General features: G+C 38.1%; 1 protein-coding gene across 17 annotated transcripts in view; it reads left to right on the forward strand.

The window, feature by feature from the left end:
- The window catches only part of CACNA1D (calcium voltage-gated channel subunit alpha1 D), a 169,586-nt gene that overhangs the window by 76,360 nt on the left and 65,640 nt on the right, over positions 1-27,586 (forward strand). For 13 of the 17 annotated variants that reach the window (XM_063164658.1, XM_063164643.1, XM_063164647.1 and 10 more), the window contains exons 8-14: positions 4,962-5,065; positions 14,812-14,981; positions 22,938-23,025; positions 23,732-23,758; positions 25,304-25,464; positions 26,046-26,271; positions 26,416-26,623. In XM_063164658.1, coding sequence (XP_063020728.1) covers positions 4,962-5,065; positions 14,812-14,981; positions 22,938-23,025; positions 23,732-23,758; positions 25,304-25,464; positions 26,046-26,271; positions 26,416-26,623 — 984 coding nt within the window. Of the gene's footprint in view, positions 1-4,378; positions 4,483-4,961; positions 5,066-14,811; positions 14,982-22,937; positions 23,026-23,731; positions 23,759-25,303; positions 25,465-26,045; positions 26,272-26,415; positions 26,624-27,586 lie in introns of all 17 variants that reach the window. The other 4 variants (XM_063164644.1, XM_063164655.1, XM_063164660.1 and 1 more) reach the window with 1 other exon arrangement.

Genomic DNA, 27,586 nt, shown 5'->3' on the forward strand with positions numbered 1-27,586 from the left:
TGAACCTCCCTTCCAGGCTTCCAAGAATGCAGGGATAGTCCCACTTCACAAAACACTGGTGTCTGCAGAATTTTTACACCTGTCAAGAGACTGAGTTTGTCAGTCTGAACAATTTTTAGGATGATGAGGCAGATTACAGGTAGCACAAAGTAAACCCACCAGTTATATGCCTGTTGGCATGTTATGAAAAGAGGAAGGTAAAATTAAAACCTAAGGAAGCTAAGAAATTCAAAAAATTTAAGAGAGTTTGAAACAATGTGGAAAATCAAAATAGGTTCATGCATTAGCACATTGTATCTGTAATGCCACAAATGCAGAGTTAGAGGTTTTTTTTTATCATTAACCCCAGGTAGAGCTTATATTTATTGCAAATTGGGGTTGCAACAGTTTTCAATAAAAGAATACCAGGTGTACAGAAAAGTGAAGACCTTGATTTGCGTGCAATTGCATATGGGAATTTTACTCACAATTACCATAGATAGGGATAAATAATGTTTTAATGATTTCTAACTGATGTTTTAGGTTCAAGTTTGCCATCTGCTGCTGTGTAATACTAAGGTTATACCTGCAGTAAATGTGACTTTACCCCTGTTTCACTTCAGTCTTGGTCTCTGATCATTTATGCTGTGTTGCAATGATAGTTGACTCCAACTACAGCACAGCTCACAAGATAATTCTTCCAAATGCCACTTGAGGCAGTTTCAGACTGTATCAGGTTTGTCCAATCAGCTCAAGATAATTCTTCAAGATTGCAGACTCACCAACATCTATAGGTAAACGTAAAGAGCCAAATAAATAATGTGTAGCGCACATCTACTCTTATGGTGATACAGAATGAAAAGATTTGGAGAAACCTTTGTCCTTCATATTGTCCATTAACTCATCTGCCCTCTGGTTGATGTGACGGACAAACTGCTGAGAACTGACATTGAAATAGTGAGACTGGACCTTTAAAAAGACAAAGGGCAAGAAGGATGGTGCTTGGTGGTGTCCTTGCCATAGGTGTTTTGAAGGCTAAAAGCCCCATGGCCTCAAAAAGACAGAACAAGTCCATTGAGAGCCATTGAACATGACACCTCCTTTGGCACAGTGCACCCTGAGCCATGGGGCAGGAGACTCTTGCAAGACAAGAACTTTTGCTGAGGATTTCAGATGTGAGATCTCCTTGAACTCCTGGTGATACTTTAGCAATCTGAAATTTCTGACTTTAACTCATTCTGCAGTTTGGGTGAGAAGTCAGCATTAATCCCTTCAAATGAATATATCTTGGTTCTGAGGATGGATGAGATTTTCCTGTTCTCATATATTAACCAAGATCTGTCTCTGTTTTTAATCAGAAGGCAAATCAATTCCTTTAATCTTTCTTTAATTGGAAGTTATGGAAAATGCCATTTGACATGCATGAAATGAGGAGCAAAGTTTTCCAAAAGGAAAGGACTTCTTTTTGTACTTTGATCTCTGGTATTAATGCAATCTAAAATATTATTTCATGAATAGAAATTACACTACATTACTTGATTAGGATTTAATTGTATCAAGAATTAAATGGCAAAGTTGTTGAGTAGTTTTTAGGAATTCAGTCTTAGATTTGTTCCAAGGTGTTCTGCTAGGTTCAGGTATTCTTGAGTTAAGGAATGCTTTTGAAATAGTTCAGCACCTGCCCAAACTGAAGCATTTCTTCTAGTACTGGTTAGCTGCAGTTGCCAATTTTTGTTTCACAAAGCAATAATCCTAGATAGATTAGTCTAAAATACTGGCATTGAAATCCAGCTGCATAAATGTGAAAGTATTTCTTTAATATGTTACACGTTAAAAAGTGAATACAAATCCCAGCTGCTCATACTAACAGAGCCTTTGTGACAGAACATGAGAATTTCAGCTTTGCTCCTGGGTAACTAAGTTAGCAGAGTGCCTGGCTGCCTGAAAATGTTCTCTTTATGAGCAAAAGCAGAGCACAGAGTTGTATTGCAGTGCCTGCCAGACCTCTGTTTTTTGAGCTCTGCTCAAAGTAAAATTGCAAATATTAATCTCTCAGGTTTTTCAAAATGACACATTGCAGAAAAATGTTGGCACTGATACCAGATGAATTTATATCTGCACTCTGAACTCTGGTGACTTGGAAACAACTGTCTGCTAATTGTAGAGTTTTTAGTTGTAAAATACATGCAAATGTATTTGAAATTTAATTAAAATGTTTGTCCTGATCAGTTATTGCTAGAAAAACACTTGACCTGTATGGTATGAGTCAGGTCTATGAAACAAACTAATTTCTAATGTAATAAAATAATTTTGAGTATACTTAAAAAAAATATTGAGTAAATATTGCTCTTAAAACATAAGGCCAGATGCCTATGCTTGAAAGAAGATGCAAAGGGAATCCACTGGGACGAGGCAGAAATTCAGTCTGGGCAATGGGATGTGTTCTACTCATTAACTTTGGGGCTTCATTGTTGAAACTTTCCAAACACAGGGGACTCACTTTGACAGAGTGCATGTGGGTGATAAAACCCAAAACTTCACGGGTACTGTCCTTAACAGAAGCCCCTGATGTGCCAAGGGCTGCTGAAGGCTTTGCCCAGGAGAGTAGGTGGGTACAATGGCAGCATTGTCAAAGACTTCCCCAGCTGAACGATGAAAGCTTGGGGTCTCTTGAAGGTAATGAAGCCAGTCTTGCTGAATGGCTACAACCCTTGTTTATTTTAACTTCTCCAAAATACAGTTTTATTGGAAGAAGAAAAAAAATCTAAATCAAACATGTTTTCAAATTTTCTTTCTTTTTTTGTAGCAAGTGTAATTGTAAGTTAGTTTTCAGTACCTCGGTTAAATTCAAAAAGCATTTTAAAAGATGAAAGATAGACCCTTTTAAAAGGAGCATGTAGAAGCTGTGTAAACTCATCTGGTTTGGTTACTTAGGAGGTTTGTTTACTGTAAGTACAAACTGGTGCTATCACAGGTCACCATGGAAGAGAAGTGCCTTTGGGCCTTAATCTGAAAAAGCTTCTGTCTAACCTTCCAGAGGGTCCCCTTGCAGAAACTGAAATTATGATGTTTAATTTAAAGATAGGGGAAAAAAATAAAGGAAATAATTTTGAAAAATATTTGTTCCCATGTTTAGTAGGTTTATTCAAACGAAGATGTTAAGGAGAGGTGTCAAACTTGACTGTCAGTAGAGCTCAAAGCCTAATCACAAATTTCAGATGCAACAACCCAATGACATTCACAGAAAAGAAAACAGATTTGCAATTAGATTGTTTTACAGTGACATATGTAATTTTATTGTCTGCTGAATTTTCATGACTATTAAACATCTTAAGAAGAATCCAATGTAAAAGCCAGAATAATTCCTCTTCAAGAAGAGCTATTTCTAGGAAGCTTCATGTCCAAATTATTTTTGCGACTTATCAAAATGTCTTTTCCCACCTGAATCCTACACTCAAAGCCAAATCTCCCTGTTTTAAAATATCAGTTTTTCTGAATAGGCCTTCTTAGATCTGCATGGGTATATTTCACAAGTCCGTCCTTTGATAGGTATGATGAGCTGGCTAAGAATGGCAAGTGGAAGAAATCTTTATGGAAAACCCTGTGTGAATCTGTAAAGAGTGTATTGGAAGCTCAGTGACTTCAACCTCACTTTAAAAAAAAATCTGCAACAACCTTTTAAATCTCATTCAACCTTGATCTGGATATATAACTCATGTTCAGAAGTTTTCCTGGAATGTTTCCATGTTTCCATTGTGTTTCTAAAATTTGTTTACAAATTTTCATTTTCCTAAAATTGTGTTCATGCTTTTTACACAGACTTATGCTCATTTACTTCTTTTTGAATTGATTTAAAATGTCTGACTGCATTTGACTGCTTTATTTCAGGTAAAAGTGTGGGAATTCTGTGTTACAAAAAGTAACACTGCTTGTACAGTTGAGATACACATTTCTGTTTATTTTCTCAAATAATCATTAATGTAGATAGGATATACATGAACTAAAAATCCTAATATTTCAATATACTTTTGATCATCATCTTAATTGGAGATCTGAAATTTAGTTTATGTTCTCAGCATTAAAGAATTATACCTAATATTATTAATACTCCTTATTCTGTAATATTCCTGCAGGGAAAATATTAGAACTGTTGCAGTGCTCCATTTATGTTCGATAATATTTCTGATCCAAGTGCTAGTTTCACTCAGCATTTTGTTTTAGGCTTGTGTTGGAAATGCAAAATGAATGTGGCCAGTGCCTTCTTGCTCTCATTGTTCTTTGATTTCTGAAGGTATGCATAGCATGTTATCTAATCTGAATGATCAAATTCTCCTTTCTCTGACTCTTCATTGCTGTTAATATAGTGATCTACTCTATAAGATCATCTTATTTCTTGCAGATGAATGATGCAATGGGATTTGAGTTGCCATGGGTGTATTTTGTCAGTCTCGTCATCTTTGGGTCATTTTTCGTACTAAATCTTGTTCTTGGTGTATTGAGCGGGTAAGCATACACCTTTTTCATCATGAAGGCAGAGTCCTGAATCCAGTTGCCATGAACACACAGGTTATCTCATCCAGGTGAGACTTCAGTTGGGATGACATCTTTTAATAAACCTCTATTTCTTCCTCCTCGTATTACAGCACAAAAAGTTTTCTTGCAGCTCTCCTATAAATAACATACAAACACCAAAATTGGAGTTTAGATGTACCAGTACATGTTCTTCATGTCCTTTTGGCAAAGTTATAAAAAATACAAAAAATTCTCATGCACTCATTTGGATGTTATTTCAATTAATCCTCTAAAGCCTCACATCTGCAACAAAATTTGGGTAAGTAAATTTAAACAATTATTCACTCATTTTTTAAAGATCTGGATAGGACATAAACTTTGTGTTGAACCTACGTGATCTGGCAGCTGCACAAAGGACTCTGCTGTTTAATGAATGACTGAATCATAACTTATTTCCTTGCGTTTTACAGGTAAATGATGCAATAGGATGTGAGTGGCCATGGATCTATTTTGTTAGTCTTATCATCCTTGGCTCATTTTTCGTACTTAACCTGGTTCTTGGTGTACTTAGTGGGTAAGCAGTTGAGTTAACATTGTGTATGCTACTGCTTCTTGTAAGATGGCCTCTGCATTGACTCCAGCTTCTCAGCAATGGCTTTTTTGCATGCACTTGAGACTCTTATGTCATCCTACCAGTGTTTGCTCTTTGGACTGAACTGTGTGATTTGAGTGCCTGTATCTGTCTTGACATCACGTTCACCATGCTTGCCAAAAATATTCATTCAGTGAGGCACTAATCTCCTTATTCTGTAATATTCCTGCAGAGAAAAAGATTTTGTGCACAGTGATGGGTGGTGCACCCATACAAATATCCTCCCCTGCTGTTATATACAAATGTCTTTTTCTGAAAAACCAACTTCTGCTCTTCTTCAAATAGTCATAGTGGAATTGGAATGTTATTTATGTTAACAGTTGCATATTTTGCTGAAAATATGGCAAAATATTTTTAATAAGTGCTTCAAGACCTGCCTTACAGACTGTGGTTGCACTACCCTGAGAGTGTTCAGTGGTTCCTGGGTTGTAGAGCTGTGAACTGCTGTGACAACCTGCACCAGGAGCTGGTAAATTCATCAATAGTAATGTATCAATTTAATATAGCTGCCAGTGGGAGGTTGTCACAGCTTTTTTTTGGTATTTGCACTCCAGGCTCCAGCCAAGAACTAAAGCCATGTCAGTTCTAGCTGCATAATGTGCTTTAAAACTGTAGTTTATGGCAGGAGTTTACCATATTTTCTTTTTACAAAGTCCCATTATGTGAAGTTACAACCCTATTTCCTTTGCCATTTCCTGGTTTCTAACACACTTGAGCTTGGGAAGCTCCAGTCTATGGTAAAGATATTTTTTGATAAATGTATAAAAGATCCAGCTATCATTCAAGTGCTGAAAAGAAAATTATTATGGTTGTATGCATTGGGTTTTAGTTATACAGCCAACAATATTGCCCTGGCAATCTCAGGCAAGTTGTGCCATCTTTGTCAGCCAACAGAAACATTTCCCTTGCATGGAAAGCAGCCTGACAGTGCAGGGGATGGTGTCATCAGGATGCTGATAGTGTCTGCAGCCCTGTTCATGGTTTTGCCACACTGTATCTGAAAGAAATGATAAAATGATTATTATATTCCTGGAAAGCAGATAAGCAAGCAAGATTTCCAGGTGTTGATGTAATTTCGTTACAAGAGCACTTTTATTTCATGAGTGGTTTTACATTGCTTTAAAAAATGTTTAGCCATTTATCTGTGACAGATTACTGTTGCACACAGGAAACCAGGGAAAGTATAGTTTTGCCCGCTTTATAAAGCAGATGTTTAAAAGAAATACGGTAGTGCTAAAACAACACTGCTGATTTTTAGATTTAACCTTGTCCTTCCAAGGACAAATGTGTAAATGTGTAAATTGTTGCAAAACTAAGGGCCCAGCTTTCAGCCACCCTGGAAAATGAAATAAGAAGAAGGACAGATAAATGATGGTAGTTACAGTGTAATTTATTTCTTCTTTTGATGCTGTTACCTAACGTTGCTGTGTGACTGGCCTTTCCACTGAAGTCATTACAGGATTAAGCTCTCACAGTTCCTTCTCTGGCCCTTAAGAACATCACAAGCACCAATTAATTTTCTTCCTGTCCTGTGAAGATGTCTGGTAACAGATAATGAATATTCCTGTTTTTCCTTCCATGACTCGAATTGTTATTGGATTCAGTCTTTTCTGTTTTTATAAAAAAATTACAGGGAAAGTGACACAAAATTTGATGTTTTGTTGCACATATTAATTTCTTTTCCTGAAGTCATGGAAATTTAGAGAGACTCTAATGAATCAGCTTAACATTTGATTTAATAAGCTTAAAATACTGTGTGAAGTTTTCAACATTATGATACATATATTTTTTGGACTATGGAATAGTTTTTAGCTGCTATTCCAATACAGGGGAGAGGTGTCCACTTGTCCTTGGGTTCCTTCCTGCAGACAAGAAATCACCACTCATTTCTAGGTTTTGTGTGATCCATAGATCTCTAATACTCCTCACAACCCTTGCGGGCTTCCCTTGGACTTTAAGTGCACAGAAATGGCAGTGAAAAGAGGGATGCGAAATCTCCTTATATTTATCAAGCCATTAATTGCTAAATTAATTTTTCTGCCATAGTGTCAGCCAGGGTCAATTGAGTGCTCAGGGTCCTTGATGAATTGTCTGAATCCATGTTTGCCCTAAATACATGAAAGAGCCTTCCTAAAACTCCAATTTTTTGTTTTCTTTCTGGAGACAATGACATTGGAGGGCTGAGACACGTGATGTATAAATATCACCAAGGACTGACATTGAAAGTGCAAGGAGAAAGGAGATGCTCCTAGAAGATACCAGTCAGAGCAAACTTATGTTTGGTAGGGAAGTGAAGAGAATGTCCTGGCATACTTGTTTGAAACTATGGCAAACAAGGGCCAGTGTGGAATACTGTTACTCTGATTTATTTTAAGCAGTATATGACAGTTCTATATAAAACATTTTCCCCATACTTTCTGTTTAGAGCTCCAAGTCTAAATTTTATGCCTAAATTTGATGTACTAGTAAGATCCAATGGATGTTTTTGTGTTTCTTAGTAGAATGATATTTTTCATCCCGAGCTAAGCATTGAATATATAACACATAATTTTGTTTTTGTTTTATTTAAAAGTTTTTAGCTTTTATGTTCTATACTCCTCAAACCATAACACAAAAACTTGGTTTATGATAAATCCACAGATAAAGGTAAATTTTACTAAACCAATCAAATATCAAGAATGCAAAAATTATGCCAACTTACTTGAAAAGCATGGCTCTGCATACAGATTTTGAAATTGGAATCTGAATGCTTAATACCTTTTCTGTATGAAAGTGTTACTTCCTTTATATCAGGTTGTGCCGTGTACATTTTAATCTGTTTGCTGTTTTTGATCTGTTTGTTGTTGTAAAATATTCAGTTCTTCTCTTTGCACCCCTTTGTTATTCTGTGACCATCTGCCCCTTTGTAGTTCTGTAATGCCTCTTGTGCACTGCATGTTTGATGTATTTAGGCACTGTAAAATGGATGAGAATGATGATTTGGCAGATATTTTGTTTTACATCTAGCTCTTTCTGAAGGTGAGTATTTCCTGGTGATCCATGTCAGTCTTGCCTGCAGAAGGTGACATTCTTAAAATGCAGTTCATATTTTTAATATCGGTAGTGTAAATGAACAGAAACAATGTGTGTATGGAATCTGCATGTGGTAAATATTGTGATTTCTGCATGGAAGCTGACTGTGGAGATTTTTTTCCAAAGTAATTCCATTGAATAACAAGGATCGAGAGAATTCATAGGCTTGAGTTAATTCAGCTTTTTCAAAAAACTCTAGAAAACTCTTTTACTCCAGAAGTATTCACATTACTCTATAAGTAAATTCTCTCAAGGCATGAAATACTAGGCATAGAAACTGGGGGCTCAGGACAGGGCTCCTCCAGATATTCCAGTGTAAAAGACCAGAGCCTAGAATGGCTGTTGGTGCCAAAGAGGGAGCTGAAATTGAAGGTTAGAAATTATAAGGTTAAGGTTATTAGAAAGTTAACAAATAATGATCAGGGTGGAGATACTCATCCCCCCTGAAAACGTAAAAAGTTAAAAAAAAAAAAAAAAAGAAGCCCAAGAAGATAAAATAGGCATGTCAGTAATTCAGCATGCATTAAACTGGTTTGCTATGAACAGAGGAAATAAATTATTTACCAAGAGGCATGGCTTTTAATGATGCATGATAATCTATTCCTGAAGATAGTCCTTATCATTAGGAGATGGGTTCTGCTGATGGCATTTTCTGCTCAAGGCATTAGGATTTCTTTGGGCAGCCACAGGAACAAATAAACCTTTCAAGCACACTTTAATAAATTTATAAGTTGAATTTATTGCCTTGCAAAAGGACATCAAAACATAGGCTTTGACATGTCCTTACATCCTCCTGCATGTGATCTTGCAGATTACTAAGTGAATGTTAATTTTTTTCAATTCGTTTTCCCCAGCAATATTTGTAATGTATGTACAAAGTGATTCTAAAAACTAAGGGTGTGTACTCATCCACCCCAATCTCCCAGCAGTATCTGTCAATTAATGTCATATAAATTATGTTGGTGCAGATAAGCTTATACACCTAAGAACTGTTGTCTACAATATATATGGGAAAAATCATAGAAAAAGACATTTGAATAATGATTCACCAAATAGAAAATGGCAGTAAACTGTCATCCATAGCCTTTCAGCAAAAGGAAAATGAACTGGTTTTGGCAGAGATCCTTTTCACAGCAGCAGGAAGGCCTAGTGAAAAATACAAAATAAAAATTATTGCTGAAAATTTAACTCCTTCCCATAGATAAACTGAATATACTTTGAAAACAAGGAGAGAGACTTCAGCTATAGATCTCAAGAAGTTATAAGCTGAAGCAGGGTCATTTAATTTTTGTGTCTTGGTGAAAGTAAAATTTTCCTTTTGAAAGCAAATATTATATTTGAACAATCAGTTGGATATACTAACAATAATTTATCAGCAAATACTTTCAGCTGTATACAGCAGAAGATTGCTTTAGACAGAAACCACTAAAGCCAGGCCTGTAGTCTTGAGTAAGAGCTTGGAGGGAACTGATTTTATTTCAGTCCTGTCTGAACTCACCACACCAAGGTGTTTTAGGGATTAGTGCTGTGGGTGCTCGGTGGGCAGCCCCTGGCAGGGAACAACCCACGGCTGCTTCACAAACCCATGGAGAGGGCACAGACCAATGCCAGGGGATGGCAGCCTCTGGTGCTGGGCTCACACCTGCCCCTTCTTCTGCCCACAAATCCTGAGTGTCCTGGGCCAAATAGGGCTTGACCCAGGAGAGGAGGAGCACATCTTAATGTGCAGATCTAATTAACCATGGTCTGAAACAGCAGATCTTGGTTTTGGTGCTCAAATGGTTCCCTGTCTGTTCCTACCAATGATCCCATAGCACTCCTGGGCACTCTGGCACAGTAAGGCTGGACAGGCCCTTGCTGCACAGAGCTGCTGGAGCTGTGGAATGCACATTTTGGTAATTGCTACCCAACTGCACAGAGATAGCCATGGATAGGCAATACCAGTTTGCATTTCCCCATCAAGGGCCCAATGCTCCTTGCTCAAGGAAAATTCCTGCTAGGACTTTTTAGTTTTGCCCTAGAGTAATAATTCTAGTGTTCAGCCTGTGAGGTTTTTTTCCCCTAAAAGAAAGGGTGACAATGATGTGTACAAATCTTCTGTATTTAAAGGTGTGATGTTCCTTAACCTTTTTATGTCTCTTCACATCTGTTACATTTTACACCCAGCTATAAGCTGCTGTCCCTGCTTATTTGTACACTTGAAGTAGTTTTAGTTCTCTTTAGATTCTGCTGATTTGTTGGTTGGTATGGTTACCACAGTGTGAAACCTCTCCTGCAAGTCTGGTGCCCAACACTGTACTCGTGTGAGTACATTTTTGTTATTATGTGACTGTTCTCTGTGAATAAATGAGTCTGGGATGTCTGGTTGGCAGGTCTACATATAGAATTAGCTTAACACTTTCCACATAGCAGACCTTGTGTGCAGTGAGCTCTGTATGCAGGAGATTCACTTTCCCTCCACTGCATTTGCAGGGACACAAAAGGGCAGGAATATGGCTAGCAAAGGGTTTGTGTCCTGATTTATGCTCTGATATCAAAAGCAACTGTTTGTTTCCCATCATCAATGCCTAGAGAGACGCAGGAATTTCAGCAACACTCCTGCTGCTGTGCAGGCCCCCTGACGAAATGTCCCTGGCCTTTAGCATGGGAAAGCTTTCAGCTGGTAGGAGGTGGTGGAGGTGTCTCTAGTTATTATATCTATGAATATATAGAGAGAAGAGAGAGTGTACCAAAAGAATTTCAACAAATTGCCTTAGGATTTTTGGTTAATATGACCCTGCCTGTAATTGAAGGTGTGAGAACCAGGGAGATGTAATTGAGTCCCAGCAGGCACTCCCTGCTGCCACTTCCACCTTGTTGCATCAAGCCTTTCCTGAGTGATGCACACCAGCAGGGGTTATTTCACTCTGCTGAAGAAAGAAAAATCTGGCATGATTACCCCAGACTATTGAAGCATGAATTCAAGTCCTGCATTTTATATGCTTCTGCCTCAACAACCATTGATGATGATGGTGTTGTGCCTGAACAGAAAAATGAGATCATCTTTCTGCTAGGAGACAAGGAATATTTGAGCAACAGAAATAAACCCTGAATTTTATATAGTGGGTTAATTATCACTAAAAGTAAATGAGATTATGTAAATTAGTCTCCATAAAATGCTTTATTTTGCAAGTGATGTCTCTATTGTGCTGCAAATGCAGCAGCACTGCCCAAAATGCTTTCAAATATCAGATCCAGGTCATTTTATCAAACCAGAATGAAAGATGTGTTTCGAAGTTAGCTCTCAGCACAGGCATTTGTGAAACCAAATATTTACAGAGCTTAAGTCCACTTACTGCAATTAATGTGCAGTTTCTTGAGCCTGTCAGCTTCAGAGGCTGCTGGCCTGAGTGCTGGGTTGATGACAGGGAGGCCAGTTCAGGCCACCAGTCTGACCACGTCAGTCCCTGTGCTGCCTACAGAGCTGAAAGCTTTTCTTTATTGCCCTGGACCCACCCTTCCCTCTGCCCAGCCATGAAATGCTGCACAAGCAGCTGTCTTAGTCCTCCTTCCAGGAGATCAGCCAATGTCTATGTATCTTTACCTAAATATTCAAGCATCTTTTTGTCCAGATGTCTTTGTGAGAAGCTTTAAAGAGCCAACATCTCTCCCCCTTCTCACCCCCATCATCTTTTTCAAATAGCTTATTTCTTGGCCAAGAAAAAGAGATGCTTTTGTTTTGCCAACAGGAAATTCATTACTTTCCAATTCTATTAAATTCTCCTTTCTTATTAATGTCATTCCCCTAAAAAGGAGTATGTACATATTTGTCTGAGTGATATCCCTTCATTGTGGATGAGATAGAAAAAAAATACCCTAAAGCCAGATTCTTCCCTCCCCTGAAGAAAATTACCTTCTCACGTTTTATAGTTCCTTATAAACAAATTTTAAAAATAAAATTGAAATTTTTAAATATCATGGAAATGAGCACCCTTGCATCTCCTCCTTCTGATAAATGGCAGCAGCCTGTAGCAAGGCAGCATCTGACTTCTGTGCAGAACTAAAGGAAAAGGTCAGAATCAGCTGTGTATATAAAACTAGGTTTAATTCTCTGCATGCAGCTGTTTCAATGTGAAGTCAAAGAGCAGTTCAGCCATGGGTGAAGTTCTGTTCAAAGTATCAGCCTTGCCAGCTGATTAATTTAAAAATTATTTTGTTCACTTCACTCTATATAATAACAGCAACTTTTGTTTTACTTCACCCTCATGCATCACATCTCCTTTGAATTAATAAGAAATACCTGAAGGACTATAAATGAAAAGCACATGAATACTTAGTAAAAGCCAGCAAGGCTTGCTACTTCTCATTTCCTGCTCTGCCATGATAGCTTTCTCCAGAGATGCTGCCTGTGGGAAGTGAGTCATGAGCACGCTGCCTCAATCAGGTGGAAAGGACAGGCTCTAATCCTCTCTCTGAGAGAAGCTTAAACCTGGCATTCCTTAACCCAAACGGTTTCTTATTGACTTGTGGAATTACTCTGGTTATTTTTTAGAGTGACTATCTTTCAGAGACCTCTTTACAGCTCTCTCTCTCACTGGTGTTTTTGTGAGAAGATGGCCTCTTGCAGCATCTGGTCCTGGATGGGAGGTGAAGGGGAGCAAATGCAAAGCAAGCACTGGCATTCTTCAGCTTCATTACAGTGCCATCAGATGGAACAGGATGATCCCCATGTGCCAGGCTGAAATGCTGTGGAATTAAGTCCTCAGCTGGAAAAGATGTAGTGCCTGCTCCTTAGCATTTGCAGCAGAAAACTGTGTAACTTCTGCAACATAACATTAAAAAACCTCCAGCATCTCTGTAGTTGTATGTAAACAGCTTAACACTTAAATTTACTCATGTCATCTAAATACTAAATTTTTTTCTCTGACATGTTTAAAGACTAAAACAGCTAGTAAAAATAAATAAGATGCCCTCTGGAGAGATTATGTCTTTGTAATTCTAAACAAACAGTGTATATCACCAAATTGTAATATTATTTTGAAAAATGGAGACTTTCTGTTACTCTATTCTGCTTTCTTAGGGCAATATTTTTATTGCTAATTGTTTGACTGTCTTAAAATATTTTTGTCTTATGTGAATTTTATAATATTTTCCACTTGAGAAAGGGTATTACTGAGTGGTTCAATAAATTTCCCCTCAAGAGAATATTAGCTAGGGAATATCTTCAAGTGAAATTTTCCAATAAAGAAAGGAGTTGTAAATTCATGGAAAATGAAATTGCTCTAGGCTTTTCTTAAAGTATAATTTAAGCCCCATTGTAAGATTAATGTGAGTAGCGATAGGACAAGGGGTAAATTGCTTAAACTGAATGTAGTTTATATCAATATTAGGAAGAAATCCTTCCCTCCTAGGGTGGTGAGGCCCTGGTACACTTTGCCCAGAGAAGCTGTGGCTGCCACACGCCTGGACGTGTCCAAGGCCAGGTTGAACAGGGCCTGGAGCACCCTGGGGTGGTGGAAGGCATCCCTGCCCACTGCAGGAACATGGAATGGGATGAGCTTTGAGGAGCGTCCCAACCCAAACCCTTCTATGATTAACATGTTAGTCAGAAAAAGCTTAACTTTAAATACTGAATTGTGTGTAGTTAGAATACAGTCTAAAAGATCCGTGCCTGCCCCTAACACTACGTATTGATACTCAGATAAACTGGAATGTGTTGGTCCTTGTAGCAAAGGAGGTTTCTCATTTGGAGCTGGGGAATCACACCAAAAGTTGTAATAATGTTGGCATGTGAGGTGTTGTGGGAGGGAGAATATAGAATATAATTGTTGGTTGTCTTGAGTTTTATGTCATTCATGGAATCTTAGATTTATGGGGTAGTTAAGGTTGAAGAAGATTTTTGGAGGCCATTTTATCAAATCTCCTCATCAAAGAGCATGATTTCATTACTTTTATTATCATTCCATTATAATTCAGGGATTGATCCCAATCCTGAACTAAACTGGACAGACAGTCCAATACATTGTCTTGAGATTGGGGCAGTGAGATAGAGGATTACGTTTCTGTTTCTGATCTGTGAGGACTTCTAGGTTCTGTTGCAGGGAGCAAATTTCCAGCATCACAGGAGTCTGTGTGTGATATTAAGGGAGAGCCCAAAAGTGACGCTCTGTATGTTTGGACATGGCCAATGAACTGTGACTGGGAGAGGAAGGATTTTAGAACAGGCTACCAGAATTTTCTTTTTACTGAAACTTAACACTTAAATGTGAAATTGCTTCATTATTGCAAGTTAGTTTCTGTTTGTAGATAAAAGAAATGTTGAGATCTGTATAGAAGAGCAGTAACTAAATGAGAAGAATAGACTCTTCCCTTATGGGAAGTGTCAAAAATACTGCTTAATTTTTGATTAAATCATAAAAGCTCTGAAAGTTGAGATGTGAGGTGGTAGGGATTTGCCATGACTTCTTTGCACCTCTACCTTGTTTTCAAAGCAGCACTCCAATCTTTGGTGTATTTTCTATGTCACTGTGCTAATCTGCAGTGTCAAGACTTTGCTCAAAATGCCTGAGAGTTTGTCAATCAGTGTTTTTTTTTTCTGCTTTATCTGCATTTGATAGGGAATTTTCCAAAGAAAGGGAAAAAGCCAAGGCCCGAGGGGACTTCCAGAAGCTACGTGAAAAACAGCAGCTTGAAGAAGACCTGAAGGGATATTTAGACTGGATTACCCAGGCAGAAGACATTGACCCCGAGAATGATGAAGAGGCTGATGAAGAAGGCAAAAGGAACAGTATGTATTCCTTCCTCTCTGCTTCTGTGGGGACAGTTTGGCTCCTCCTGGGGGTGTTGCACTGCAGGGAAGGCAGCCTGGCCAGTGCTCTCCCTTTCCCAGCTTGCAGAAGTGTTGGTTAGCAGAGCAATTGTCTGTCAATATGGAGATGCTGAGCCATGGAAGGTAATTTGGAATATTACAACAAAATTCTGCTTGGGGTATCCATGTATGAATCACAGTCTGCATTCAGTCACTGCTGAGATTTATAAACTTTGCTTTATTCGTGTTCTGGAAAGAGTTAGTGCAGAGAAGCCATATGCCATTAAGTCTTATTGTAAATCCTTAGAATGTGTTTTCCTGTGGGTGCATACAAGGAAAACAATAATGATATAAAGTGCTTAAAAATATGACCAAAGTTACAGTCAAGAAATAACCTTGTGCTAATACTGAGGATGTTTTGTTGTTGTTGTTGAAACAGGAAAACAACATTCTGTGTCTTTCTTTTTGATATTCAGAATACAATAGAGAACATTTTTTACTACCTGTATTAACTGGGTGTGCAATAAATGAAATCTTGTGGGATTTTCACTTGACACTAAGAAATATAATTTGTGATGTATTTATTTAACAGTAGGCTGTTAGAACCAGATGATTTATCTGGTAGTTTGATATTGAAGCATATTGAAGTATGATAGACAGTATACTATCTCTGTATTGCAGTGATAGTAGTAGTTTTTCAGAAGCTTTGAGTTTCAGAATTTTATAATCCTGTAGTTCACAATAAAAACAAGGTATGGAAGTATGGGACTGTGTTACTGACTGGAAGGACACTAATTTTGTGAGAGGCTGCAAGGGAAAATGTGGGTTGATGTTGATTCCTGCACCACTGGAAAGGAATAATTTATGTCTATTGGAAAATATGCCTCAATAGAATTGCATCAATAGAATTTTTATCTAGAACAGAGCAAAAAAAGCCAGAATTCACAATACTTAGTTATTGCTAATTATGTGTGGAAGGAGTGCAGAAACTCTGGGTTTGAGTACTAGTATAAAATCCTAAGCCTGAGATGTAAAAGATGACACATTTTATGGAGTAAATACGTTTGTACAAGGCTGCTGTGTAGAATTGTAGGTGATGCTGAGTTTGCCCAGTGTTGGATGACTGGGTTGCCAGCTGTGGTGCCAATGGACTGGGTTTACAGGTAAAATCCCAGGAACCTTTTTTGTCCTGTTCAAATTGGATGTCTGTTAATAGGCTACAAAACCCCCCCATTTGCTCTGGCATTCCTTAAACAGCTTTGAGGTCATACAGATAAAAAATACTTTGCATATCTACTGAGTTTGAAAGAACTTTTATATCTAAGCTGTAAACTTAGGCATAATTTTAGGCTAAGTTAAAGGTTGTAGAAGACTTGCAGAGTGAAAATAGAAGGAAAGTAATTAAAAGAGCTTTAAGAGAAATGCCAAGAATTTAATTTCAGGCAGACATATATGCTTTTGTGTGGAAATTTACAGTGAATAGGCAATCTCCTAGCACTCCTGGATTTATGCACACATCCTTAAATATGTGGCTTGGTATTCCAATGTTAATATCAATTGCAACAGCCTCTAAAGGAGGAAGGGTTGCTGAGATGCTCCACCTCCTTGCATTTCAGATATTTTTAGGTAATAAATTTAGATGAAATATATTGGTGATTTTTTTTCTTGAGCCATCTTGGAAGCATGAAGTAGAGCTGGGTCCCAAGATATTCAGAATAATAATTTTCAGGCTTCTAGACTGTGTCCCTGCTTTGAATATCTAAACATCTGGGTGATCCAGATTACTGCTGGTTTATGGAGATGGATGAACACCATGGTGCTCCTCAATGATGTAGAAGAGCTCTGGGTTTGGGATACACAAGATTTCTGTGGCAGACAAAGGCAGAAATTTCAAAGATGGTTAAGTCAGTGATTAATAGTTTCTCATGTAGTTGTTTAGAATTGTAGTTGAGATTCCTACAATGCCCCCCTAGCATTTGAAAATTTCTAATCAGAAAAGTCATTAAGTAATTTATTTATAAGTCCTATATATTTGTATGTCTCTGCTGCTGGTAGTGGGCAGATATTAAATGCTGCTGAATAACAATACCTCTTAATTACTAGAATTGTAAACATGCCTTTAGTGAAAGTTGGAAATCTTTATTATTGATTATCCTGAAGCCAATGAAAAAAAAACTTCCATTGCCTTCAAAGCACTGCGAATTTAGCTCAGAATGCGAGGAGCCGTGAGAGGTGAGGGGTTTAGCTGTGACAGTCGTGCTGCCGGTGATGTCGGTCTGTTCTGCCTAACCTTGCCTGTGTTGTGTGTACGGACACGTTTTTGTTTTTTGCGTTGCGACTGCTGCCACCTCCCGCGTCACTGCTGGGATTACATGTGCTTCCCCAGGGCTTACACTGGCTGACTTAATGGAAGACAAGAAGAAAAGCAGACTTAGCTGCTTTGGCCGTTCTTCCAATAAACATGGTAAAACGTGCTCGGATTTGCAGTTGAACTTTTCTTTTGTGCCCATACTGCATTGGATGTGGTAGCTTTTGGGAGCACAGACTGTTTGCATTTCTCTAACCCAGGCACAGCCCTCTAGCATGGAACCCCTTGTGCATGCAGACCTTCCTCCTGGTTGAAGTGCATGTTTGAAATAGAGGTGCTGCTCTACCTTCCTAAACCGGTGTTTAATCCATTCACATTTCCCCTGAAGTGTCTTTGTCTGTGGGTGTTCTTGAAGAATAAGTTTTCTTTTTCAGAAGTCAGGTAACCCAGATCAAAAGTGTATTTTAAATTTAGGCATGAAGAAAGTAATAAAAGTATTTTACAAGTTTTTTAATCCATCATAGTGTAAGCTTAGAAGAGCATGATAATACTTACTATTTACTTTTGATACTTATGATGTAGAATCTAACAAAACACAACGAGCTTTTACTGTATCTCCTTTTGTTGTTGATGGTTTTGTTTCTGTAGTTTGTTTTATCCACTTTTCCCCACCCACAATGAAGATGGAGGTTTACAGTATGATAATTATTTTCAAATCTGCCTGTTTTAATACTGGCAAATGTCCTGTTGTGACATGAGCAGAGTTGCAGTAGTTAGGAGATCTAGTTTTAGTCCTATCTGCAAGTTATTTGACCAACTAGATTTTTTGCTGTCCTAACAATTCCTATTGTAGCCCAGACTGAGTCTGGTACTCTCACCCAGTTACTTTAGAGAATGTAGAATTCTAAGTCAGAAGTTGCTGGGGCCTGATAGACTCATTTTGTACAAACAGTGAGTCTGCTTTAAATTGTTTGTGCAGCTGTTGCATATAGATATATACATATCACTGTCTGATAGCTCCCTCAGTTCTGCGTGCTTAAATAGTTTTCCTATAAAATTGTGAGAAGACAATAACAATTTTACTTTGAACTAGCCCTTAGATGAGCAGATTCAGGTTCTGATGTCTGTGAGGACCAGCCTGGCACTGCCTGGCACCTGCTGTCACCTGCTGGCAGTGGCTGCTGTGCCATGCCTGGTGCCTGACCTTGCAAGCCAGAGGCATCCCAATCTCATGGGCGCTGACTTGGGTTCCTCTGCCTGGCAGGGCAGGTGCACCTTTTGTGAGCAGGGTTTTTCCAAAGTACAAATTAATGGCCTAAGTTTATTTCTTCCTGAGACGATTATGCTGATCTGAGGAGTTGAAGCTTAGACTGTCTCTGGATTAGAAACACCACACTAAATATTTTTCTTTGTATACCCTCTACCTGTATGTCCATTAAAGCAACATGTGTGTAGACTACGCAACATTTCCAAGGTTCTCAGCGTCATCCTTCAGTCTACAATTGGTTGGTTCAGTGATGCTACTACAACAAAACCCAATTTATTTGCTCTCTTTCCACTGCTATGCAGCCAGCCTTATATTGCTTTTCCATTTGCCTATAAAAACAGAGAGCCCATAAGAATGATCTACAGCAACATTAAATCTGCACTATGAAAAAAGATATCTTGCTACACTATCATGGAGAACATCTTCCAAGCAGACTCTCCTTAAACTGAATTTACCCCAAGAAGCTTCACAGTCAGAAGAGATAGTGCCACTTCTTTCTGAAGTGTTTTCTGGGCATACAGCAGACTTGGGAAAATTTGAGATGCATTTGCAATGATAATGTTGCCACTTCGGGGATTTTTTTTTCCCCCACTCTGTTTTCCCGTTTGACTACCTCAAAGATTTGGTAAAAAGGATTCAGAAAATTCATGTACTAATTTGAGAAAGAATTAGGAAAATTTTGGAACCAACAATTCAAGGAATTGGTTGGCTGTTACTAGCAAACAGAACATGCAATTTTTTGTAAGAGTGATCTAAAATTTTGCCAGTTCAATATAATGCCAAGATTCTGTGCAGTAGCCAATACTGATGAGCTGGGCAGATCACTGCTCTTCTGCAGCACTTTTCCTTCAGCACAGTTAAACAAAAGGCTGCTCAACATGCACCAGTGTGAAAATGCACAGTTGAAGTTGAAACAGGTTAAAATTTTAATAATTTACATTAGAGAGGAAAACATTTCCAACATTAATACTTGAAACCACAATTCAGTAATTCAGGTTGTAATTTAGCCTGCTTCTGGATTCTACGGTGACACTGAATTGTTGTATTTCAGGATTATGGAATTTATTTCTTCTAACTGTAGCTGGCCAGGGCACAGCATTGCTGATAGACAGTGTATTGCTCTTCTTGCATTAGTTAGGTTACATCCTGGAATGGAGTTGGAAATCCCTGCTCCCAAGTCTGAAACTCCATACATAGAGTACCTCGTGAACACAATGGATTGTTTTTCTCATGTTATATTCTTATCCACAGAAGTAAAATATAGTAGTTGATGTATTTGACCTGTTTTCTATCCACTCAGGAAAGTATTAAGCTGCATGCTGTATGGGTTGCTTATATCGTCTAATGCAAGCACTTTTGTTTGAAACCAGTAAGTTCAATTGATGAGATTATTTGATCTAGAAATCTAGATAATCTTTCCAGAAGAATGCCAGTAAAACAAGGGCAAAAGATGAATCAAGAAAAGACAAAAATTTGGCATCTTCCTTTCAATACTGGGGTCCAGTTTACAGATCTCAGAGCTGACCCTGCTGAGATCAGTCTCCCAAAATTCTCTCAAAATCGTGTGCTGTGTTTGCCTCATGGACACCACCTGCCCTTATGGAGCTGTGGCCATGGAGCTGAGCTGTTTTGGGACCTGGCAGGCTGCTTGCATTAGCAGAGTGGATGTGGACATGCAGTGCTGCTCTTTTCTTCTGCCTAAGGACCTGATGACTTGCTGGCATTGCTGGAGCTGGACTTCCACATGGTGCCTTTCTCAGTACTTCTGTCGAGTTTCAATTTTGACATATAAATTATATTATAATGGCAGCTGAGTTTCTAATGTGAATTGGTTCTTTTTTCTTCCCCTCTTCTGTTTGTAATACAGCACCTGCAAGTCACTGATAGAGATGCAGCAAGAGCCCTGTGGTGTCTAAAACACAGTAACATTCTGATGTATTTAATAATTAACAGAACTTACATTCACTTCAGTAGGGAGAAAGATATTTTTGCTTTGTTTTTCTTCAAAAAATCTTATTCAAAAGGGGCTGGTATTTCTTATTGCGGGCTAAAATATAAAGTCAGGGTAGATTTGAGTTAAAATTACAGTACTTCACTTTATATGCACTTGCATTACTTGCATTAGATGTAGCTTTTTTGTCACTCAATGGAGTGACACTTTGTGAAGAGTTGGATTCTAGGTACCTTTTTTTCCAAGGGACAGAAGGGTTGATAAATTTGAAATACAAGTGTGGGACACGTTGCACATATACAATAATCATGGGAGTAGGCCTAGCTGTGTTTTCCTGGCAGCTCTTAATGATATGTGAAACAAGACTTCAGCACTCTTATTTTGTAGTTGCTTATCACAAGTGCTGAAATGCTCATCATTAGGTGACTGCAATGCTATGTTTTCTAACAGCAGTCAAGTCACCTGGCACAAGGCAAACAGTTCAGTTATTTACCAGACAGGGTATGCTTATATATATTTATAGTTATTTCAAATGAAACTGGCATTTTAAAATAAAAATTCTTAGTTCCAAAGCCCTGAGACTATGCTTGAAATAATTTTGTGATTTTTTTTCTTTAACCCTTTGAAATTTTAATAGTTGAATTTGAACATCAAAGATTGTTTTCCTTACTTTTGAGTGAAATTCCTTTTGAACTCTGACTGTAAGCAGTGAAGCTCTTACAGAACTAGAAAAATTCATTATTTTAAAACTGATTTATAAAGGGAAGTATGATATTAGAATTGAGACACTTGCAGGTGCTAACCAGAGAATTTTAATATATAAAGTCATTACAGAAATATTTTAAAAGAATCATCAGAACAGAAGAACCTTGTGAAAGAAGGTTTTGCTGTGCTTACTGCCTGAAGTGCTCTGTTTATTCAAACACCTGCATGGACATTTTGGATCTTTCTTTGTTATGCCACTCTGTTTAGCATTCCATATAACAGTGACTTGCTTATGGGGCCAGATTCTCAGCAGTAGCTGAGTACCTGGCCTGTACAGACCTGTCAGTCTCCAGCTTGGATGGGACTGATGGGCACAGAAACCAAACCTGCCCTTCCCACTCCCCTCTGTCCTCATGTCAGTGTTGAGGCAGTAGAGAGGCTGTGCAGAGAGACTGTTCCTAACACTTATCACTTTGTGCCTGATTTGTGCACAAACCAGAAAATTCAGGGTCTGGTTCTTAAATCTCATATCATTCTTTAGCTACCAAAACAGTGAGATGTCCCTATCAGAAGTTGGCAGTGTATTGCCCTGAGTAAGGTCAGTTCACAGACATTGGCTTAAACCCCTCCTAACAAATCAAACCAAATAAACCAACTAAGGAAACCATTAAAACAGTGAAGGTACACACCAGAATACTTTTAGAATGCTCTGTTTTTCTTTTGTTCTTGCTGTTTTACAGTAATTTCGGTGCATCTTTCACATCTCTTTTGTTTCCTACTTTAAATGGTATTTCTACTGTATAGACCAGCAACATTAAGTAACCCTTTTCTTGTTCCTGAGGTTTTCCTTTCATTCTCACTTTGCAGACATGGGAGCAGTGCTCTCCCCTAGGAAGTACTGAGAACTTTGGCTGTTCATAATTTCCTAACACTTTTTGACATAAGGTGTCCTCCCTCTATATTTCAGCTGATTTGCAGACAAATGGTGATGACCTAGCTGAAAATGAGTTTTGTCTAAAAACCATCAGCTGCAATTACTAACCACTCAGTTCCACTATATGTGCAGTAATTCACTCTGGGGCAAATGTACTTGTCCCCTTTTTATTAGTGGTAATTCTAATCATGCTTTGAAGGACTAGTCTCCCATTCCCCTGCTCCTGCCTGCTGCTCACACAGTATCTGCAGGCACATTTACCTTCTGGCATCTTGCCTCAATAATTCACCATGTCAGTAAAAGCAAAGAGTGGTCAGTGTGACCACAGTGTGATTGTTCCTGCTTTGAGAAGTTTGATGATATTTCTTGGAATCAGAGAGCTTTTAATAGCACTTCAACAGAAAAGCATCTCCAAAGTGTTAACAGAACATTTCTCAAAGGGAAAAGTTTCAGAATCTAGCTCAGCTTAATTTCTTTGCTGGGGTAGTACAAACTTCCTCTGCTTTATACTCTGCAGTGAATTGCAAGCAATTACCTTGAATCACTAAAAGGAAACAACAAAACTAAAAAAGCCACCTTTCTCTCTGGAATTCCGCGTGCTTCCTTTCGGTGAGAGAGGAGGATTGATGAAGTGTCTGGCTTCATCTGCGACTCCTCAGGCCTTCCAAGCTCCCAGCAGAGCTGGGGGCCCTCTTGCCGTGGGTGAGGAGATGCCAGCTGTGCCATGCCTTGCGTGGGGCTGGCTCTGAGGCAGTTGTGTGTCCCCACAGCAAGCATGCCCACCAGCGAGACCGAGTCGGTGAACACGGAGAACGTCAGCGGCGAAGGGGAGAGCCCGGCGTGCTGCGGGAGCTTGTGGTGAGTGCGCGGCTGGGAGCCCAGGTCACACCCCAGCAGCTCAGGGCAGCTCTGCTTTTCAAAGGGTCCTTCTCTCCCCTCTGTTTGTTTAGCCAAAAGTGCTTTGGAATAGCCAGGCTTTGTATGGCACACACAGGAGTTTGATATTTGACCAGTTATAAGAGTATTAAAGCGCTCCTCAAATTCTCAGGTTAAGGTGGTGTAAAACAATTCAGCTCAGCTTGGAGTGGAATTGTGATTTCCTAGAAGCTTGTATAAATTACTATTTTTGTCCAAAATTATAAGAAAATAACGGAAGTTTCTAATGACTTGTAAAACCACATATTTTCTGTGAAATGGGGCATGACCTGGGGAATATATATTTTTTAGACAATTACTGAATGTATGGGATTATTTCTATAACCCATGGTATTCAGTATTTATCTGCTGAGATTTTCATGACTTCCAGGCAGATTCTACATGTTTATTCAAGGTTTATTTACTGAGTTTTAAAGGAGATTTCCTTTCTTTCACCAAGATAATTTGTAAGGTTTCTGAAATACTATTTCAGAAAATAAATAACAGATAAAAGAATTTCAGCATTTGTGATGCGTTTTCTTAAAATTTTGTTTTATGTATGTGTAATGCCAATGCAAAATTCTAAAGAAAATGAATTTATTAATTACTTTTCCCCCATTCTTAAAAATGTATTTTCCTTTTCTTCTAGTCAAACCATCTCAAAATCCAAGTTCAGGTCAGTATTTTCCTCTTATAATCACATTCTAAGGTAAATGCAAAATCTTGGTCCAATTTTCACTCTTCTGGGCTGATCCTCTATCCAGCTTCTGGAATGTTACTCTGCAATGTCAGTACACTGAGTGTGAGCACAAAGTAAGTCAGGCCATAACTCATCAAGGATATTGTTTTGAAAGTAATGTCAAAATGCCTTTGGATCAAAATAGAAAATGCTTTTCATTGCAAGCTCGCCTACCTGCTGCGCTACAAGTCAAAATAGAAGTTAATCTTTTGGAGCATGCCTTTACTTGTATCAACCTAATGGAGAAATTTATGCTATTCTCCTTTTTGAATTTTTGTTTTATTTCTGTTGATGTATGCCTATGTTATTCATATGTATACACCAGTTAGCTATACTTTACTATCACAGGCTCCACACATCTTTCTAGGGAAAACAAAAAAAGAGCTTCAGAAAGCTTGGAGTTTTGCAATTTGAGCCGGCTTTTGAGTCTTATAAGTGAAATATAGCATCACTGTTGCTCTTCAATATTCTTTCATATTGTTCTTGTCTCATGGACTTCAATGTTAGGGTGTTCTGTAAGTGTAAGAACAGTCAGTTTAACCTACCCAGGGAGTGAGGCATCCTGATGATGGCCATGGACAGCCCTTAGAGCAGGGGATTGGCAAGATAAGAATGTTGTGTCTTGAATTCCATGTTGATTTAGGGCAGGACAGGATATTTTCCCTTTATATGGTTAGAATACTGCCAAGGCTTGAATCGTCTTTGTACTGATATCTGAAACCAGCATTGATTTCCTTTACTACAAGTACAAATTTAAGATGCACAAAGAAAACTTAGTTAATGCTTGAACAGGGTTCCCAGAAGTGAAGCAGAGAAATCTAGTTTCATGAGTCCAAAGATATATCCTCACTTTTGAATCCAGCTAATACTTAGGTACAGTCTCAGCTTGTCGCTCTTTTTTATTTCACAGACATTTGTCCACTGACACAATTTCAGTGCACATCAGTAGAAATCTCTAGGAATTACTAAAGAAGGTTTCTGATGTTATAGGGTAGATTTCTAAAAGGTGACCTCAGCATTCCTATTCTGTTTAATCCTGCCAGAATTCCTTTTGTGGTTTAGCTGAAAGCCTACATTTTTAGACTGAATTTAATTTGAATCCTGGGTTGATACATTGACTTTTCTTTATTGCTATTAAATGTATGGGGCCTTGAAAAGATAGATATACTTTGTTACACAATGAAATGTTAAATGCAGCTTAATCTAATTATGTCACAGGCAATTGGAGTCTCCAAATGTTGTGGTTTACATTTAGAAATCTATAAGGAAATATAAAACAAGGAATAACATGTTAGCGGTCCCTAATCTGCAACTGGTGATGACTTACACAGCTATTGAAGTATTATACACATATTTATGAAAACACACCTGCTCACATGTGCACAATTGAACTTGTTTTCTACACAGAAGAAAAGCACACTCTCCTTAAGTTCATATGCGTTTTCCATATAATAATAAATTTATTTTTATTTGAACTTTCAGTCGACGCTGGCGTCGCTGGAACCGCTTTAACAGAAGAAAATGTAGGGCTGCAGTAAAATCTGTCACATTTTATTGGCTTGTTATTGTCTTGGTCTTTTTGAACACGTTAACTATCTCATCAGAGCATTACAATCAACCTGACTGGCTGACCCAGATCCAAGGTACAGTCAAAAATTATTTGTCCTGGTCTTGACTATGGGTGGCTGCATTCTATCAGTGGCTACTTTTGTACTTTGCATTTTGTTGTTTGCTGTCTGAAGGATATTCTGCCCAGCCAGAGGGAGATAAAAGAAATGACTGAATGTGGTGTTTGATATCCATAGCTGTAACACAGCTGAGTAATGCAGCAGCACAGGCCTGACAACACTAAATTGTAAATAACTGTACTTTTATCATGAAACTGTGCTTGAAAGATGAGGAGGAAGTGGGAACTGGCACAGCAGGACTTGCTGTGGGCTGGTTGCTTAAGTTACAGTGTGGACTCAAGCTGTGAGCTGAGGAACCATGAACTGCACAACAGATTGGAAAGATGAATAGTTTATAGCTGGCAGGAAGCTTTACATCCTTGTGTAACTTTTGCCACTCAAGCATCAACTACAGTCCAACATAAAAAAAAAGCAACATCTCCTTTTTAGGCAAAAAGCTACAAACTCATACAGAAAGTATAGTACTAATATGTTAAAATAAAAATGGAATCTATGAGGCAATTCAGAATCTTTTTTTCTTTAATATTTTGTTCCAGATATCGCAAATAAAGTTCTTCTGGCTTTATTCACCTGTGAAATGTTAGTAAAGATGTACAGCTTGGGCCTACAGGCCTATTTTGTTTCTCTCTTTAACCGCTTTGATTGCTTCGTTGTTTGTGGTGGCATTGTTGAAACCATTTTGGTGGAGTTGGAAATTATGTCACCCCTTGGAATTTCAGTGTTTCGCTGTGTTCGTCTCCTGCGTATTTTTAAAGTAACAAGGTAAGATTATCTAATACTGCTAATTCTAAGGATAGCTGAAGAGTGATCAGCAATTGTTTTGTAATACTTCATCATGCACTGCTCTTTTACTGTTTTGTTTGGGGTTTTTCTGGTGTGTGTTAACACACGCATTTTAATTTATAGGCACTGGGCATCCCTGAGCAACTTGGTAGCATCCTTGTTAAACTCAATGAAGTCCATTGCTTCACTGTTGCTTCTGCTTTTCCTCTTCATCATAATCTTCTCGTTGCTTGGAATGCAGCTGTTTGGAGGCAAATTTAATTTTGATGAAACTCAAACAAAACGGAGCACCTTCGATAATTTTCCACAAGCCCTTTTAACTGTATTCCAGGTAACTTTATTTCATCCTGTATGAGACATTTTACCTTTGATCAACAAAACTGTTTAAGTGGTCATGTTGCCTGAAAATGAAACCATGAATACTATTTATTCAGTTTACTTTAAGTAGTATTCTTCTCATTAAATTCAGTACTCTGGTAACTTTGCACCATTTGTACCATTTGTTTCATATCTTCTTTGTTCTATCTATGCAACATAGCTGTTGTGTTATTTCACAGAGTTAAATCTCCTTTCTCCATCAAACTAATGACTAGAAGAATAGGTGGAGTGTTATATTTATTTTCATCAATTTAGTTTCTTTAACTTATTAAGTGTGTAACATATACATTGGGGTCATATCACTATAACATAAAAATAAGCTTTAATTTTTTTAGAGACCGAGTTTCATTAAAATCTTAAGACAAACTTGTCTGCTACTAGTGAAGTTGTAGGGGCATACTTAGAGTTTACTTTTCAATTATTTGTGATGCTTTTTTAAAACTAATTTTTCCCAATTTGTATAGTGGCATTTGGTTTCATCTTGCTCACCATTTTCACACTTGTCTGTGAAAAAAAATATTTGGTTTCAGTCACTGTAGGTGAGGGTTAAAGCTGACTCTGCAGGATTACCTTGGTGTCAACTTCCTGTCACTTTGGTAGAGGTCTCATCTGGAGTTTGCCCAGAGCAAGCAGAAAATCTTTCCATTTAATTTCAAGATAAGGAAATATTAATGAGAAATTTCCTTATGGGTTAAAGTGTTCACATTTGACCTGACACTGCCCCTACAAAAACTTAAGGCTTTACTTCCCAATTCAGCTGAGATTTTAGGCTGCCTCATTTTCAAAGTAATGGAGATTCCTTCAGTTTTAGAAGACATTCAGGAGCAACCAACCTGTTGGTGCCCACCAGCAATGAAAATTAGTTGGATAAGTTTAGCTCTCCAAAAAAGAATTTAAAAAATGGCATGCATATTAT

Source organism: Melospiza melodia, chromosome 10, assembly GCF_035770615.1.
Source record: "Melospiza melodia melodia isolate bMelMel2 chromosome 10, bMelMel2.pri, whole genome shotgun sequence".
Taxonomy (NCBI): domain Eukaryota; kingdom Metazoa; phylum Chordata; class Aves; order Passeriformes; family Passerellidae; genus Melospiza; species Melospiza melodia.